Source organism: Lingula anatina, chromosome 3 (assembly GCF_051362555.1).
Source record: "Lingula anatina isolate TDL-2025a chromosome 3, LinAna3.0, whole genome shotgun sequence".
In the NCBI taxonomy this organism is placed as follows: domain Eukaryota; kingdom Metazoa; phylum Brachiopoda; class Lingulata; order Lingulida; family Lingulidae; genus Lingula; species Lingula anatina.
Window position 1 is genome coordinate 12270831 of NC_141769.1, and position 15220 is coordinate 12286050.

General features: G+C 37.5%; 4 protein-coding genes across 5 annotated transcripts; 1 reads left to right on the forward strand and 3 right to left on the reverse strand.

The window, feature by feature from the left end:
* Positions 1 to 163: 163 nt before the first annotated feature.
* Positions 164 to 5632, forward strand: LOC112042337 (U-scoloptoxin(01)-Cw1a-like). The gene is made up of 4 exons (XM_024076759.2): positions 164 to 344; positions 648 to 685; positions 980 to 1078; positions 5362 to 5632. Exons 1-4 carry the CDS (start codon positions 317 to 319, stop codon positions 5500 to 5502), a joined length of 306 nt encoding a protein of 101 aa, XP_023932527.1. The 5' UTR covers positions 164 to 316; the 3' UTR covers positions 5503 to 5632.
* On the reverse strand, positions 1031 to 3358 carry LOC106174526 (uncharacterized). Its single transcript, XM_013556126.3, has 3 exons — positions 3226 to 3358; positions 2593 to 2820; positions 1031 to 2366 (listed from the first exon to the last, which is right to left on the reverse strand). The coding sequence occupies exons 1-3, from the start codon at positions 3323 to 3325 to the stop codon at positions 1324 to 1326; spliced, it is 1371 nt and encodes a 456-aa protein (XP_013411580.2). The 5' UTR covers positions 3326 to 3358; the 3' UTR covers positions 1031 to 1323.
* A 54-nt stretch (positions 5633 to 5686) lies between the features above and the next one.
* Positions 5687 to 8042, reverse strand: LOC106152450 (uncharacterized). The gene is made up of 3 exons (XM_013526039.2): positions 7961 to 8042; positions 7137 to 7364; positions 5687 to 6964 (listed from the first exon to the last, which is right to left on the reverse strand). Exons 1-3 carry the CDS (start codon positions 8040 to 8042, stop codon positions 6009 to 6011), a joined length of 1266 nt encoding a protein of 421 aa, XP_013381493.2. The 3' UTR covers positions 5687 to 6008.
* Positions 8043 to 10796: 2754 nt separating this feature from the next.
* Positions 10797 to 14908, reverse strand: LOC106174539 (uncharacterized). Of its 2 annotated transcripts, none has more exons than XM_013556139.2 (7): positions 14762 to 14908; positions 13920 to 14181; positions 13057 to 13242; positions 12493 to 12561; positions 11912 to 12130; positions 11227 to 11478; positions 10797 to 10950 (listed from the first exon to the last, which is right to left on the reverse strand). In XM_013556139.2, exons 2-7 carry the CDS (start codon positions 14124 to 14126, stop codon positions 10894 to 10896), a joined length of 990 nt encoding a protein of 329 aa, XP_013411593.2. In that variant the 5' UTR covers positions 14127 to 14181; positions 14762 to 14908; the 3' UTR covers positions 10797 to 10893. The 2 variants fall into 2 exon arrangements, with proteins under 2 accessions (XP_013411593.2, XP_086866065.1); XM_087009939.1 differs by lacking the exon at positions 14762 to 14908 and adding an exon at positions 13415 to 13498 and having other exon boundaries at positions 13920 to 14063.
* Between the last annotated feature and the right edge of the window lie 312 nt (positions 14909 to 15220).

The following is a 15220-nucleotide window of genomic DNA, read 5'->3' on the forward strand; positions in this document are numbered from 1 at the left end:
GATATTTTTGGGCATTTTGGATTAGAAACCCTGACCGTTTCGACGACTTATTGTGCCCTGAGAACATAGTAGGTTTAAAGAGACTGTGACGAGGGTGAAGGCCGTTTATACTAACCAGTGCTCGTTAAATATCCGACTGGAATCATACCGGTATTTATTGTACACAGCATAATGGTTCGCTTTTGATGATTTTCTTTGATGACCTATTTCCGATGAGGTGCTGGTACATAAAAATGATTGCTAGGATATCGTTGTTTCTCCATATAAAACTAAGCGAAACGATCGGTGTACGTATTTATCAGTTGAAGAGGCCATCATGAAGATCGCTTGTTTTACAGTGCCAGGTATATTGTTAGCGACCTTTCCAAATGTAATGTTTAAGCTGCAGAAAAAAAGTTTGAATTTAATATTGCTGGTCAATTTCTAGTAGCGAGTGGCATAAGTAAAAATAATAAATAATAACAATATTAGGCAGGCAGGAAAAGATTTCGATGGTGTCATTTTATTAATTTTGTTGCGCATATTAGGCCACGTTATAAAGTGCATGTGCATGTACGTGCAAAGAAAAACAAACGCTCTTCTTTATTTTCAATATAAGAAAAACAAGAGATGTAGTTGGGTGTGGAATGTAAACGACTTTTTTTCAGTTTTAATCCTGTCGATTGGTGTCCTTGACTTTTCCAAGGTAAGAGCAATTTCATAGCAATTCTTTGTAATTGCATTCTTCACAATTATTTCATTCGTGTTATAGTTTTGTTAAAATAGATGTCACAATCTACATAATCAGGATTTAATCTTGTGGCATTGCCTTATATGATATTGCATTTATTTACGAAATCTTACCTTATTGACTGTAGGTGCTAAAATTCCAAAAAGATACGTTCTATAATTAGAATGATAGAAATACACGATCTAAGTTTCACATTAAATACATCCCTAGCCAATTGCAATCTTGGAACATATAAAATTGGAATTGCAGGCACAGCAGGGCAGTATTCATGGTATTCCTGAAAGGTTCTTGTTTAAGTGTGAAGGTCGAGAGGATGGGTTATACGCAGATATCGCAAGGAATTGTCAGGTGAGGTGCTAAGTATTTTGAATTTAAGGGCATCTTCTTTGTTCCCCTTTGATTAAGTAACCTCTCGTTTCACTTCAAAGCTTCGTATTCACTCAAGCTCAAACTTTTATACTGCCTGAACGATGACCAAATATCTATAAGTAGTAGATTTTATTTTCTTCTCCCTTTCTTTCTTTCTTTCTTTCTTCTTCTGACTTTTTGCAAAGCCGTCCCATGTCTACTTTGTTTGTTTGTTTGTTTATCATTTAGAGTAAAGTGTTAACTTCAGTGACAACGTTTTCTTTGTTTGTTCCTCTCTGATTGTCCGTTTCAAAATTTTTGTCATGGTAAGAATATTTTAAGAATTGGCCAGTATTACGACCATCTGATTTTGTTTTCAATGATTCTCTAGTCGTCGCAAATTCTGAGTTAGCTTCCTCCAACCCGTCCCCTCTATTCGACCTCTTCTCCAATGCCTCAATGTTCTTTAAAATCCTCGTGCCAATTTTCGTAATCGATGCAAAGAAAACGGCACCAAATATGATAATCCCAACAGAGATGAGGATCAGTTCGGTGGTTAAAGGTCGCACAATAGCGAAGGCAGCCACCAGAGCCACGGTATCCAACACGTAGATCAAGGCAGCAAGGACAAGGCGGTGGAAGTGACTGCCAATTACCGACCCGAACGGTGCGCCGACAATGACAACCGGCACTGTGACGGCTACATATTCCCAGCAGTCAATGGAGACGCCTCCAATGATGACAGCCCTCCAAAACAGTCCAACCACAGTGTTTCCCGCCATCAGGACGATGGAGGTGGGCGTGGCAGTTTTCTCGCTGACGCGGAACAGAAGGGTGAGGATGCTGAAGCTGCAGATATCGAGCCCACTTCCGGCAAACGACGTAAACATTCCACCAGCGAAGCCTGTCAGAACCAACACCAAGGCTTTCCAACAGTTAAACGTTGGTATCTTAAGAAAAGTACGTCGCTTGTGGTTTATATTAAGGAAAAATAGAGCGAAGGCAAACGTGAACCAGATGCAGACAAATCCCAACTTTTTTTGCGGTGGCGTCAACAGCGGGCTCACGTACTCCAAACCAATAATGATTCCTGCAGCGCCACCTAGAGAGGAGAAAAGTATGGCGTGCCATTCTAAGTGGATTTGCATGTAGATGATGGTGAAGGCTGCCGCCGGAAGCCCAACAGACTGGATGGCCATGGAGAAGTCTCTGGCCACGATGGGGGAGATTTTAAACGCCAGGGTCATCACAGGGAACGCTACGGCCCCTCCAGCCTCACTGGTCATTCCTGGTAAACAGAAACAGAAAAGCTGGTTTCATGAATGATAACATTCGTCAAAAAAATGGAATAATTCAATCGATCAATTTCACCTAAAAACCTAAACCTGCTCTTAAAGGCCATACCTACAAACGCTTGGAAGACTCTAGAAGTGATGCCAATACATATAATTACACCAGTCCAACTAGGGCTTTATTTATTTTTTTATTTTGATTCATTTGGAAAATTACACTACCTGCAACTAAAGAGCCCAACACCATGGTTATGGTCATGAAGTATTTATCCGTGAAAAGGCCCCAGTAGTTGTATCTGATCATAATAGACAGCCACGCAAACATGATGACAGACACTGGGATGGCGAACGCAACGATGCGTCTGTGCTTCACCATGAACTTCTTGTACCACTTTGCATCCGGAGAGAGACTTCTCAGAGCCTCTTCTTGGGCTGGCAGAAGATGCTGGCCTGGTAAATAAATAAATAAATAAATAAATAAACAATTTATTTTTGGTTGAATATGCCTAATATTTTGTTAGGGAAACATGATGTTTTGATTGACATACCAGTACCAAGGGTACTGGTATGTCAGATAAGATAATGGTAGGATAAATATACATGAAGATTGCCCTTTCAAATGAAATGTTCTAAAATTTATCTTCTTTGTCTTCGAAAATTTGATTCAGATTTCCCTTTGCTTTGGAACTCTTCAAATGATTGACATATGTTCCTTTACAGTTTACTCCAAATAATTATTATTGTTTTGTTCTTATATAGTTTCTTTAAGTTAGTTTTAAAACTGTATTCGATAATTTTTTTTAATTTGAGAACAGTGTTACATTTTTTCTACTTTAAACATAATATTGCTTATACCTTCCCAAAAATATTTTTTAAGAAAGACTTTTAAATCAAAAGGGTGTTTCCGGACACAGCATCCACGAGTTGATGACGTGTCATCGTCTGCTGTAGACATCAACAAAATGTTCTGAAATATAAACAGACCTTCAGTTATTTCATCGTCAATATCATCATTAATTGTCTTGTCACCTTTACATATGTACATGTACAGTATGTTACGCATTACTAAAATTGACCCTTTTTCTTAGGGATAACTTAAATTCATGTAATATTATATTATTATGACTTAAACCACTTTTTGCTAAAACATACGTATTTAGTCGTTGAAAAAGGACATTTAAATAGCTTTGGATTTTATCGAATCTTTTGCAACCGACATTTTCCTTCGGCTCTTTGACGTCTGCGGCGATCTGTTCTTCCTCATCCATCGTAGTGTTTTGTGCCTAGATATTTCATACGCAACCCGGTTTGTTGACCCAGTGCTCCAGGTGTATCTAACAAAAAAATGCAGCATATTAAAGTACAAATGTACATGTGAAAATCAAGACTCGTGAAGGTACACTAACAAAACGGTTATTCATGCATGGATAAAAAATGCATCGAATAACCTAAGTAGTAAATGTGTCTGTAGATTATTCGTTTCGTTCAAAAGATACGCCATTCTTGTTATGTTACGTGAATAAAGAACGGGCGTAAGAAGAGAGTTGCCTGAGAATATTAGCACGCATTTTCTTTCATGGTTCAAGCAACTCAAAACAGAACATGTGAAATTCTTTTTTCATATATATTGTTTAGACCGAAAAAAAAACGAACATCTTACTTGTCAGAGTTTGGATTGGATCACTATTAGGGCCGTTGTTGAAAGTGCTTTTATCTTTGTTTGCAATGTAAAATAATGATAAATATCTTTATACCACAAGGTCGTGGCTCAAGTCCTTTAAAAGGTTAAAAGTATAGTGAATGGCTACCCTCTAGCATCAATTGTTAGGTCGTCTACTCGATGATGAGCAAGAGGCTTAACACCCGTTCTTAAATCATAGAATTAAAAAACGCGAACACAAGACGAATTGATAGAAACAAAGCTTCATTTAACCAGGGAATTATATCGGATATAATTCCCTGATTTAACAAAGCGAAAATTCTTTACTCACCCGCTTTTTTCTCTAGACAGGAAAGGCTAGAGAGTCGGCAAAGATGTGGGTTCGGTTGATCAAACTGTTAAGGGCACGGTGGGTACTACCTCAAAAGCAGCCATTCAGGCGGTAGCCATGGCAATTTGAAATTGAGTCCGCTAGCGCATGCGGCCTCACCGTGAAATGGCAGAACTAGGGGATGTGGAGTACGTGCTCTTATCGTGTGCCTTTAGCGTCTCCTAATTCGTCTCAAAGCTCTTGGGCTGGAAACCAACTCAAGACGCCATTCACTCTCATCTCTCCTCTCCGTTACCCTACTTTTTTCCTAACCCACTGACACCCTACTTACAGTTAGATACAATTAAAGAAAACTAAGGTATCAAACAGGAAATCACTCGTAGCTTGTTAAGTATAATTAAGGATTAAACTTTCTGTAATTATACAATTAAAGTAACAGTAGGAAAAAATCAACAAAATGTTTGGGTTTTTTTAGGTTAAAAAATCTTTATATAACTTATACGACAAAATTTTTTTCTAAAAATGAATATTAAGAATTTAAGGCAGTAATGTTTTTTCCGTCAAATTTGTCAAAATTACGATTAGATTTCATAACATGGATTTTTTGAAAGTCTTAGGCCCGATGTTGTTCTAGCGCCATGTGGTCTTATATTGACGTCTGCACTATTCTATTTCCAGTCCATGGAAATCAATATATACATAAAGAGTCGTGGATAAATTGAAATTGCTGTCTAGTGCCCCACCAAATTGTCTCTTCACAACGATAAGATATAGAAATAAATAAAATAGCTACTGTCTGGTGTTGAGTGATGCGCCATGTTTACATATATACACTGAAGCACTATACTTTCGTTGACAAGACAATTACATATAGCAAAGATCTGCAGATCATTCCCTTTGACTTCCAGAAACAATTAGATAGAGCTATTTCGTATTAAATATATAAAAGTCATTCCTAATGACCTACAGATTAATTAAACGTTAATGTTTATTTCTCCAGGTGTACCGTATTTGTATTGGCGGCGAACTTCTGACTTCTGAAGCAGGTTTCGACATGTTTCCTTGTCCACAGGGAACGCTGTTCGACCAAAACACTTTGACCTGTCAGCACGCAGCTAATGTGATATGTCCACAGGAGTAATGGGCGGAGTCTCTCGAAATGGTTTTTCAAATCTTATAGATGAAAATATAAGAGATGTGTAATAATAATAATAATAACAATAATGTCACCGCAAAGAACAATTTCCCTGTCGTTAATGACTCAAAAACTTGAAGGCTGACACTTTTACAAAATACCCTTTAGATATAAATGTTTTATTAGCACGATTAGTGTGTATTAACCATTAGCCTTTATGCGTGTGTGTGTGTGTGTGTGTGTGTGTGTGTGTGTGATGAATTTTGATAGAAGCAGGGGCCAAAAATTATGTCCGCTATTTTTCTGAACGTTTCGACTATTTCGTGCATCGTACTGTCAGTCTTGGCTGAACGTCTCCTGTCTTTTTCTAATCCTTTATGTCCATCTTTTAGTCATTCACCTGTAGAACTTTCACTTTTAGCATGTCAGTAAATTCAAGTTCACAGTTTCGTGTTTTCCTCTTCGTCTGCACTCCATGTATTAGTTTCCCTTTGCGCGTCCGCTTTTAAAGACTAACTCACATCTATATGAAATATTTCTATTTCGGTTTTGGCATTTTCTGAATCTTCTATTGTTGTCGAAATATCTGTGCTATTTTCTTTCATCCCAGAATTTCCACGTAATGCATTTGATGCCTCAAATCTCTCTAATATAAGCCCGCCGATTTTGGTAACTGAAGCAAAGAAAACGGCGCCAAATATGATAATCCCAACAGAGATGAGGATCAGTTCGGTGGTTAAAGGCCTCACAATAGCGAAGGCAGCCACCAGAGCCACGGTATCCAACACGTAGATCAAGGCAGCAAGGACAAGGCGGTGGAAGTGACTGCCAATCACCGACCCGAACGGTGCGCCGACGATGACAACCGGCACTGTGACGGCCACATATTCCCAGCAGTCAATGGAGACGCCTCCAATGATGACAGCCCTCCAAAACAGTCCAACCACAGTGTTTCCCGCCATCAGGACGATGGAAGTGGGCGTGGCAGTTTTCTCGCTGACGCGGAACAGAAGGGTGAGGATACTAAAGCTGCAGATATCCAGTCCACTTCCGGCAAACGACGTAAACATCCCACCAGCAAAGCCTGTCAGAACCAACACCAAGGCTTTCCAACAGTTAAACATTGGTATCTTAAGAAAAGTACGTCGCTTGTGGTTTATATTAAGGAAAAATAGAGCAAATGCAAACGTGAACCAGATGCAGACAAATCCCAACTTTTTCTGAGGTGGGGTCAATAGCGGGCTCACGTATTCCAGGCCAATAATGATTCCCACAGCGCCCCCAAGAGAGGAGAAAAGTATGGCGTGCCATTCCAAGTGGATTTGCATGTAGATGATGGTGAATGCTGCCGCCGGGAGTCCAACAGACTGGATGGCCATGGAGAAGTCTCTGGCCACGATGGGGGAGATTTTAAACGCCAAGGTCATCACAGGGAAGGCCACGGCTCCTCCAGCCTCACTGGTCATTCCTGGTAAACAGAAACAAAAAACTGGTTTCGTGAATGCCTACATTCTTTAAGAAAATGAAAAAATCCATGGAAAAGATAAAGACCAATTCTATCTTGCTACATATTTATCAGATATTGCTTACTTTTGAACATTACTGTATTTTTGCACAGCGTCTGGTGTGTGCAACTTTACCTGCAACTAAAGAGCCCAATACCATGGTTATGGTCATGAAGTATTTATCTGTGAAAAGGCCCCAAAAGTTGTATCTGATCATAATAGACAGCCACGCAAACATGATGATGGTGACTGGGATGACAAACGCAACGATGCGTCTGTACCGTACCATAAAGATTTTGTACCACACGGCGTCCGGAGGGAGATTCCTAAGAGCCTCCTCTTGGGCTGGAAGTAAATGCTGACCTAAAAAATAGTAAAAAGGTTTATTATAGAAAATAATGGTTAAATGCGTTTTGTTGCTTAATGTTACAAGTAAACCCGTGTCGCAATAGTATAAATCTATTCGATCCGGTGTAACGTGACAGTGTCCCCCATAATGGAGAGTACAGGTAAACCTCGCCCTAGATTTTGACCCACTGAGGTCAGGCTAACCCTAACCACTATGACAAAATGGAGAGAGGATTTTCTGTTACACGGACCCTCAGTTCGTTTCACCGGCGTTACTGTTTTCGCTTTCGGCTTGCTTTTATTTTACATGTGTTTTTTTTATCTGAAATGCATTTTCATAAAATTACTTAAAATGAAACTGTACTTTTGAGAGCCTTGAAACGAATGAAATAATAAATTCTCGGTCAATCTGCGGTAGTTTTCTGCGCATTGCAGTCACATTTGACGGCTGATACCCTTCGATTCTTTCTTTAACCCCGGAAGTGAAAATGAGTTAAAATGACTAGAAATTGTCATTTTTTCTATCTTTAAGCTCCAGAATGTGACCTTTTTCTTTTAATTTCTTAGTCACTTTCCTTTGTGAAATAAGTACTGCTGAGACAAAATATTACCTTCGCAGAAGTATTTCTTTAGAAACGCTTTTAAATTAAAAGGGCGTTTCAGGACACAGCATCTAGAAATTGATGACGTCATACTGTCGTCTGCCGGAGAGAGGTGAAATGCTCCCTGAAGTGCAAAGAGATTTTGGTTTAAATTTATTACACACATTTTCATTTGGTACCTACTGCTGTCACTATCATTCACTTGTGTGTAAAGTTTACGGAAACGGTCGGAAATCGTTGCAATTCTTTCTGATAGTTTATCTATTAAGGTTTCTTCGTCGTTTATCACACCAAAAGTCGGGTCAAGTAACGTAACTCTATTCAATTATTCTTTAAATAAGTGGGCAGTTCTCGTTACAGCTATACTTTTTTGTTGTTAGGATTTAATGCAGAGAAGTGGACGAAATACACATTTCTTTAAAATCAGAATAAAAAACCACTTGTCATTGTGCGTGTTATTAGCTATCTTTTACAGACATGACAACTTTTTTCTAGTTTAGCGAAATCCTTGTTTACATTAATTAAAGGCAAAATCTAGTATAGAGATGCAAATTGCAATTTGGCTCAAAACATTGAAATAAGGATAAAACGTGAAAGACTGAAAGAAAGTTTGGCTTAAACCTCGAATGCCCCTTGATGGTAATGTGCTTATCTCACTTAAAAGTACGTGGCAACATTAAGTCATATAATGAACCTGATTTGAATGTAAAAAGGACGAGAGTTACTAATGTTATCCTTAACCCGGTTAAATGACAATTTCATGTGCAGATAATCTTACATAAAAAAACTGAACAAAAAGACAAGCAGCAACACGGTTTGCATTTCTGACAAAACTTACAGTTTCTGAGACAAGGATGCATTTTTTAAAAAATGAACGAAAAAATGAATGATATTAGAATACCACGGTAGCAGCTGAAGTGGTATTAATACCTTCACCCTGATGCATAATTGCACGACTCGTCTGGAAATAACTGCAATAAAGTCAAACCCAGATATTATCCAAGCCAACGCATTAAAATCTCTTACCAAGTATCTATACAGTAATAACCTTCTTTCTTCTAATTCTGAGCTCGGAGTGTCACCCAGGGATGTGTCTGTCTTTGAATTAATATTCAGATGCAGCCGTGCACATTTGGACTGGTAATGAGATTCCAATACATTACGTCTATAGACGAATCGCGTGTGATAATGAATGCATTAATTCACGCGGTGTCTTAATGTAGCCTACCAGTCTTTACATTGGTTTTTAATTGCTTCCGTGAATGAGAACGCTTACACTCTCTTACTCCTATATTCATGATATGTAGAAATTTGTTACTTTCTTCAAGAAACATTTCATGATCACAAACAATTCCCCAGTGTTGGCAAGGAAAGTGTTGTCATTAACCAAAAATGTGTAAGACTTCCTTGCACCAGCAGACAGATGGAAAGTCTAAGGTAGTTTTAATTATTTTGACGAAATGCAGTGCAGTATGAAAAATGATATAGCACTAATGTGGTTTATTTGGGGTGTGCACTATCTTTTTATGTCTCCTCCATCCCAGACAGGCTGTGTACCACAAACTTTCATATTTTTATTCACAACAAGAAAGAAAGCAACGAAGAATATCGATGGTGCGAGATTTGGCCAAATCATATATTATATAACCCCACTATCCTAATAATTTTTATGTAATAATTTGTTGCCAGTATTAAATGTTATGGCTTTAGGGATGAAAAATATATATCGAATATTCAATAAGACTGCTAAAAATTATGATGTGACGAGTCAGCAAAAGTTATCATTTACAAACAATTGTACTCAAATTTCGTGTACATTGGCTATCATTTAAAAGTCATATACTGGTACTTTTTCAACTTATGAATGATCACTGTGTATGAAAAACATCATTGACATCGCCAAGCAAACTTTTATTTGTGAAGTATTTTAACATTTATGATAAATGAACACCTGTCGAATTCACACATCAAACAAAAAGTAACATATAAACAGCTTAAAATAGACATTAGGCTTTAAAAAAAAGATAAAAGGACAGCAGTGCGATGATGCAGAGTATGTGAGTCACAACTTCTGTGCACAGTACGCCTACTTTTCAAAAATAAGAAAAAAAATTAGTAAAAAAAAAAAAACAGTAAAAATAGTAAAGTTAGTAGAATATGTTGCATATGCATCAGTTTAACCATAATTAGTATGGAGTTGTAGAATATTTCTTGTCAAAATAAAGTGAGTAATTTACAAGCATCACATGGCTTAACATGTCACTCGCCACAATAACTTCAAAAATTATAACACATATTAATTCCCAAAATAAGGGCATGGAAATTCTGTTAAAAATGCAACAGACAAACTGAATTGAAATTCAAGGAATCAAACGAAACTAAAAGGTATGCTCTGAGGGATCTGCGCGCCACATCTAATTATCCTTAAAAAAGCATTTCTTCCACTTACAAACTACTGCGCAACCCATGCCTCTATTAAAGTTTTCTAACAATTCTACTGTAACTTAGTTCTAAACGAGCCATGATTGGTTTATACCGTCTCTTTGACATTCCAGAAGGAACTACCGACATTGAGGCATTTGAGATCTGACATGTGACATGTAGCACTGCAGTATAAAAAGCCATTAAAATGTAAGACTTTGGGACATATCACACGCGTATAATTATAGTTATGATATAATTATAGTTATGATACTGAAAACACATTAGTGTGCAACGATTTGGAATGCATGGGTATTGCAATTTGGATATATGTTATAGTCTTGAGTAAAATATATCTTGCTTTTTTATTCTTGCGCTAGGAAAAACAAGGTTTCACAAGACCTATAACAGCCATCTGTTTTAGATTTGGTTTTAGATTTGTTACTTAAAATTGTTCTTGTTTCATTTAATACTGTATAAATGACTCAGTCGGTCCTCTGTTGCTGTTGTCTGTCTTTTGATCAACCGTCCACAACAGTGTTGCCTTGGTGATAGAACTTGAAATTGCTCCTCGAGTTCTGAAGATTTAAAATAATGTCGGTTGTCTATCATTTGTGGAGGGCAAGTTTAAAATTGTGGTCATACTGATTCTTCTGACAGAGGCGTACTTCTTGTTGAAATAAAACATTGTGGATAAGGCATCCAGTCGTAATTTACACAAATAAAGTTCGAACCCATTACAATTTATTCTAGTCAACGATCTTTAAACTTATGTAATTCTTCGTAACTAAGAAAAAATAGCCAACATCATCGCCTCCCGGTTGTTGTGATCATTATCATTTCACTTTACTCACCCTTAACTGTCGAAGCTGGATTTCAAGTTCGAGAATTTTTGAATGCGCCTCCTCTCGGTCTCGTCTCTCGGCCTCAAAGTCTTCGGTCACGGCGCGAATTTGCTCTTTCAACATATTGACATAGTCATCGTCGTTAGAACGGTTAGAAGACCGGTGTTGATCCTGGTTCCTGGCAGCGCTCTTTTTCAGGTTCTCTATTTCTTGATTTTGCTGATGAATGGTAAGACGAAGATCGCGGATGGAATCTTGTAGCTGAAAGTTAGTGAAAGATGCTATAGAATTATTTTACAGTCACTGCGTAGTTAGAGGACAAGGGAAATGTACGAATACTTTAGAGGACTGATGATTAAAACCAAGTTTTTTCTGCGGGTGCTAATCAAGGGCACCGTTATACTTGCAAATTTTCATTTTGATTGCAAACAATGAGAGACAATGTTATTTGAAGCCATCTTCTTGATTTTAGTTGATTTTAAAAATCATGATCCCTGCTCATACACGTTTAAATATTCTACGTTTAAATATTCTCATTCTGTCTCGAAACAATTTAAACCACATGTAGGCCCCTACCGTACCTCAACCATTCGAAAACATCCCACATTACGTTTGTAGTAGCATTTTCTATGTATTTAGTTTAATACCCATAAATATGTAGAGAAAAGGTTGACCATAAATACGTGATATTCACCTGTTCCTTCTCTTTTTCTATCGATGAAGTTTTCGCCTTAGCATTGAGCAGTATCTTGTCAACTTCTTTTTGCTGTGCCACTGTCAATACGTCAGCGGGCACTCTGCTGGCGCATGCGCACTTTTGCGTTTGTTTGCTCTTAAGCGCATTTTGCAAACTGATCACATAGTTGTCCCTCTCCACGTTATATTTTTGCCAATGAAGGTTAGCATCGATAACCTAAATTCATAAAAAAAGGTTGTCATGTTATGAGAGGCGTCCTGGTATAATCTATCTATGTTACAAGAGATTATCATGAATCAAAATTAGTTCTTGGTCATCAGGATATGAATAAGCGCTCGTTTTTTATTTTTCATTTACTACTATACGACCAAAACGTGATTCATAAAAAAAGATAATTTCAATTCCGTCTGGCGAGTGAATAAACATTGATGAACAAGGTAAACCTACTGTAGTATCAAAAACTTCCATGGTAATGTTCAGTGGACTGCCCATATATACTGGTACATGTAGTTTAAGAGACGATACAGTAACATTTACCCTCCAAATAAAAATGCCAGTTATTCACAGAATCAACCTACCTCTCCTAGCTGTTGTTTCAGTTGTTGATTCTCAGATTTTAATTTGTTATGTTCTGATGATTTAGGTTGCTGCAACAAAAACGTTTTGATGTTTAAATATTTAAAAATAAATCCCGCATTCTTCTGTATGTATTTCTCAGATGGATTCAGCAGCCCCCTGTACAATACAAAATTTGGTCGATCAACCATAGATGAAATATTTGCCTTCATAATGAATTAAAACCAAGTGAACGAAACTCTGATTGCATTTGCCCAGGACCTCACCAAGGCCCTGGCTTAGAGAGATCTAGATGACAGTGCTGCATTTACTGGCAACTGAGTAATAAGAGTCGCTTGAGCTCATTATTTTGTATGAGTAATCATAGCATATCAGATCGTTGCTTCATTGTATATCTATTTATGATTTCATTTCTGTCGGACATTTTCATTTACCTACGTAGAGGTATAGGCTGCAATAAATAAGGCAAAGCATTAAAAGCTCGCCTAAATGGCGGAAGACCATGTACAAATTATATTCTTTTTGATGTCGCCACGTAGGCGAAAATATGGACACTTTCAACATACCTGGCAAAGACTTTTAGAATCTAATTGTTCCGCCAATTTTAGACACAATTCAGCGGTTTTTGAGAGTTGTTGTTTTGACGTCTCGAAATCAAAATTCTGATTCTGATTGTCTTCTTTCCTTTTTCTTTCCATTTCTTGTTCTCTAGCTATTATCTCTTTTCTATCAAAAAGGTCTCCTGTAAGTTCCTAAAACGAAACATAACTATTGTCAAAAAAGAATCCTGGATGCAGAAGGATGGACTGCAAACCCTGTACACAGTCTGACGAGATACACCATCTGACAGCTACTTGGGTAACATCGACACCCTCCTCTCTCAGAGAAAATTTTATTTCTTTCCTCATTTGTGAACTCCCGTACCTTCAACATGGGGCAACGTGACAGCTGGACTTTAGGACTTATCACCTTCGGAGGCGAGTGGCGTTAAGTGCCCCAGATGATCGCCTATGACATAAACGTGATAAGCCATCTTGAAGTATGCTAAATTTAATTTTTTTTCTATAAAAATACTCTTCTATCCAAGACTAGAAAAGTGTCAAATATGTGATGTAAAGTGCCATAGACCTCAATCGAGTATGCGACATAAATCTCACGCAATGCAACATTAAAAACTTGCACCGTTAATCTAATAACTTAATTATTAATATATATACTTATAATTTATTAATTAGATATTAAAACAATAGAACATGAGTCATGAACATCTGTACTGGTTGTCTGTATCACTGTAGCCTAGCGTGATATTATTCAAAAACACGCCCTAGGCATTTCTTGATTCACATGACATCTACTAAGGAAAATTAAAATTTTGAATGTTACCTATATCAACATTTTCAATCATAAGATGCCATGACTGTACTGTTACCTGTGAATGCATGCTGTGTCCAACTGTAAGCCAAACACTGCTATCTTCGCTTGTGGTGGAGGAAAAATTCAAATCCTCCAACTTATCCAACTCTGCAGTATTGGCGTAAGGAGTTTTCATCCCATTTTTTCTAGGGCTTGGTTTTGGTTTCGAGGAAAAATCTCTCAACGTAGATTCATCAGCTGCCGAGGTCGATCTCGATGACATAATTTCCCAATTCTTCTTTTATTGAACATTGGCAGCTTTTAAGAATCTTTTAGATCTAAATGGACAAAAGTGGGCTATATTTAGAAACACACGTTAATTTTTTGCCAACAAATGAGATATCTTACCGGTGGTCAATGTTCAGTCTGTCTAAAGAGTAAAAAAAATCCCGTTACTTTCGCATCCAGATCTGATCAGGAAAATTACTCTATTAAACAGCTGTTGCTATAAACAGGCGCATCACAACCGGTTCTTAAAATAAGTTATTGACGATAAAAAAATCCACATTTTTACGACTGGAATTCCCCCAATACGCCATGATTAAGCAAATTTGAATTTAACTGCAAATTATTTCAATTTTCGTACTTCTAAGCTCTAGATACTTAATGCATAGGTCATAAACACATGTTCAAGTTTCTGTTTTTACAAGTCCTCGTATTTATTTCTCTCGGTGTTTGAAAAAACCTCTAACTACTTCTCAGTCCGTAATACATCTATATTGATTTCACTTCGATTTAGACCTTCGTAACCGTTGAAGAAACGTATAAACAACCAGTATTATAGCAAAGTAACATTCTTTGCAAATCACCGAATCTAAAAACTTATCCTACATCACAAGTGCTATGGTTTTAGTATACCTTTGAACTTATTCAACTTCATACGTCCCGAAAATGCCACGCTGGCCACGCCATTATGACCTAGCTAGTACTGGTTTGGGTGCGCGTTCAGCCAACTGAACAAATATGAATACCGCCCTATAATCGACTGAAGGGGGTTCCCCGCCGCTGCGGAAATTTCCACTTTTAAGACAAAACAAAGACAGAACGCGGGAGATTTGATTAATAATTTAAAAAATCATCCACGAAGGAGCCATGTTAAAAGTTCACTTGGTTTTTGCAAAATTAGCACGTAAGACCATTCTTACTTAAGATGTGAAACTAATAAAATATATAAACACTTTAGATACATGTACTACTGGGATCCTGGGAATGAGTGTAAAGGCTTAGTCGACAGCTTAGTCGGTAAAACGGTTATGAAATAAATAATAAATTAGATGGGCTAAATGCCATCCCTTAACAAGTTACTATGAAAATGTA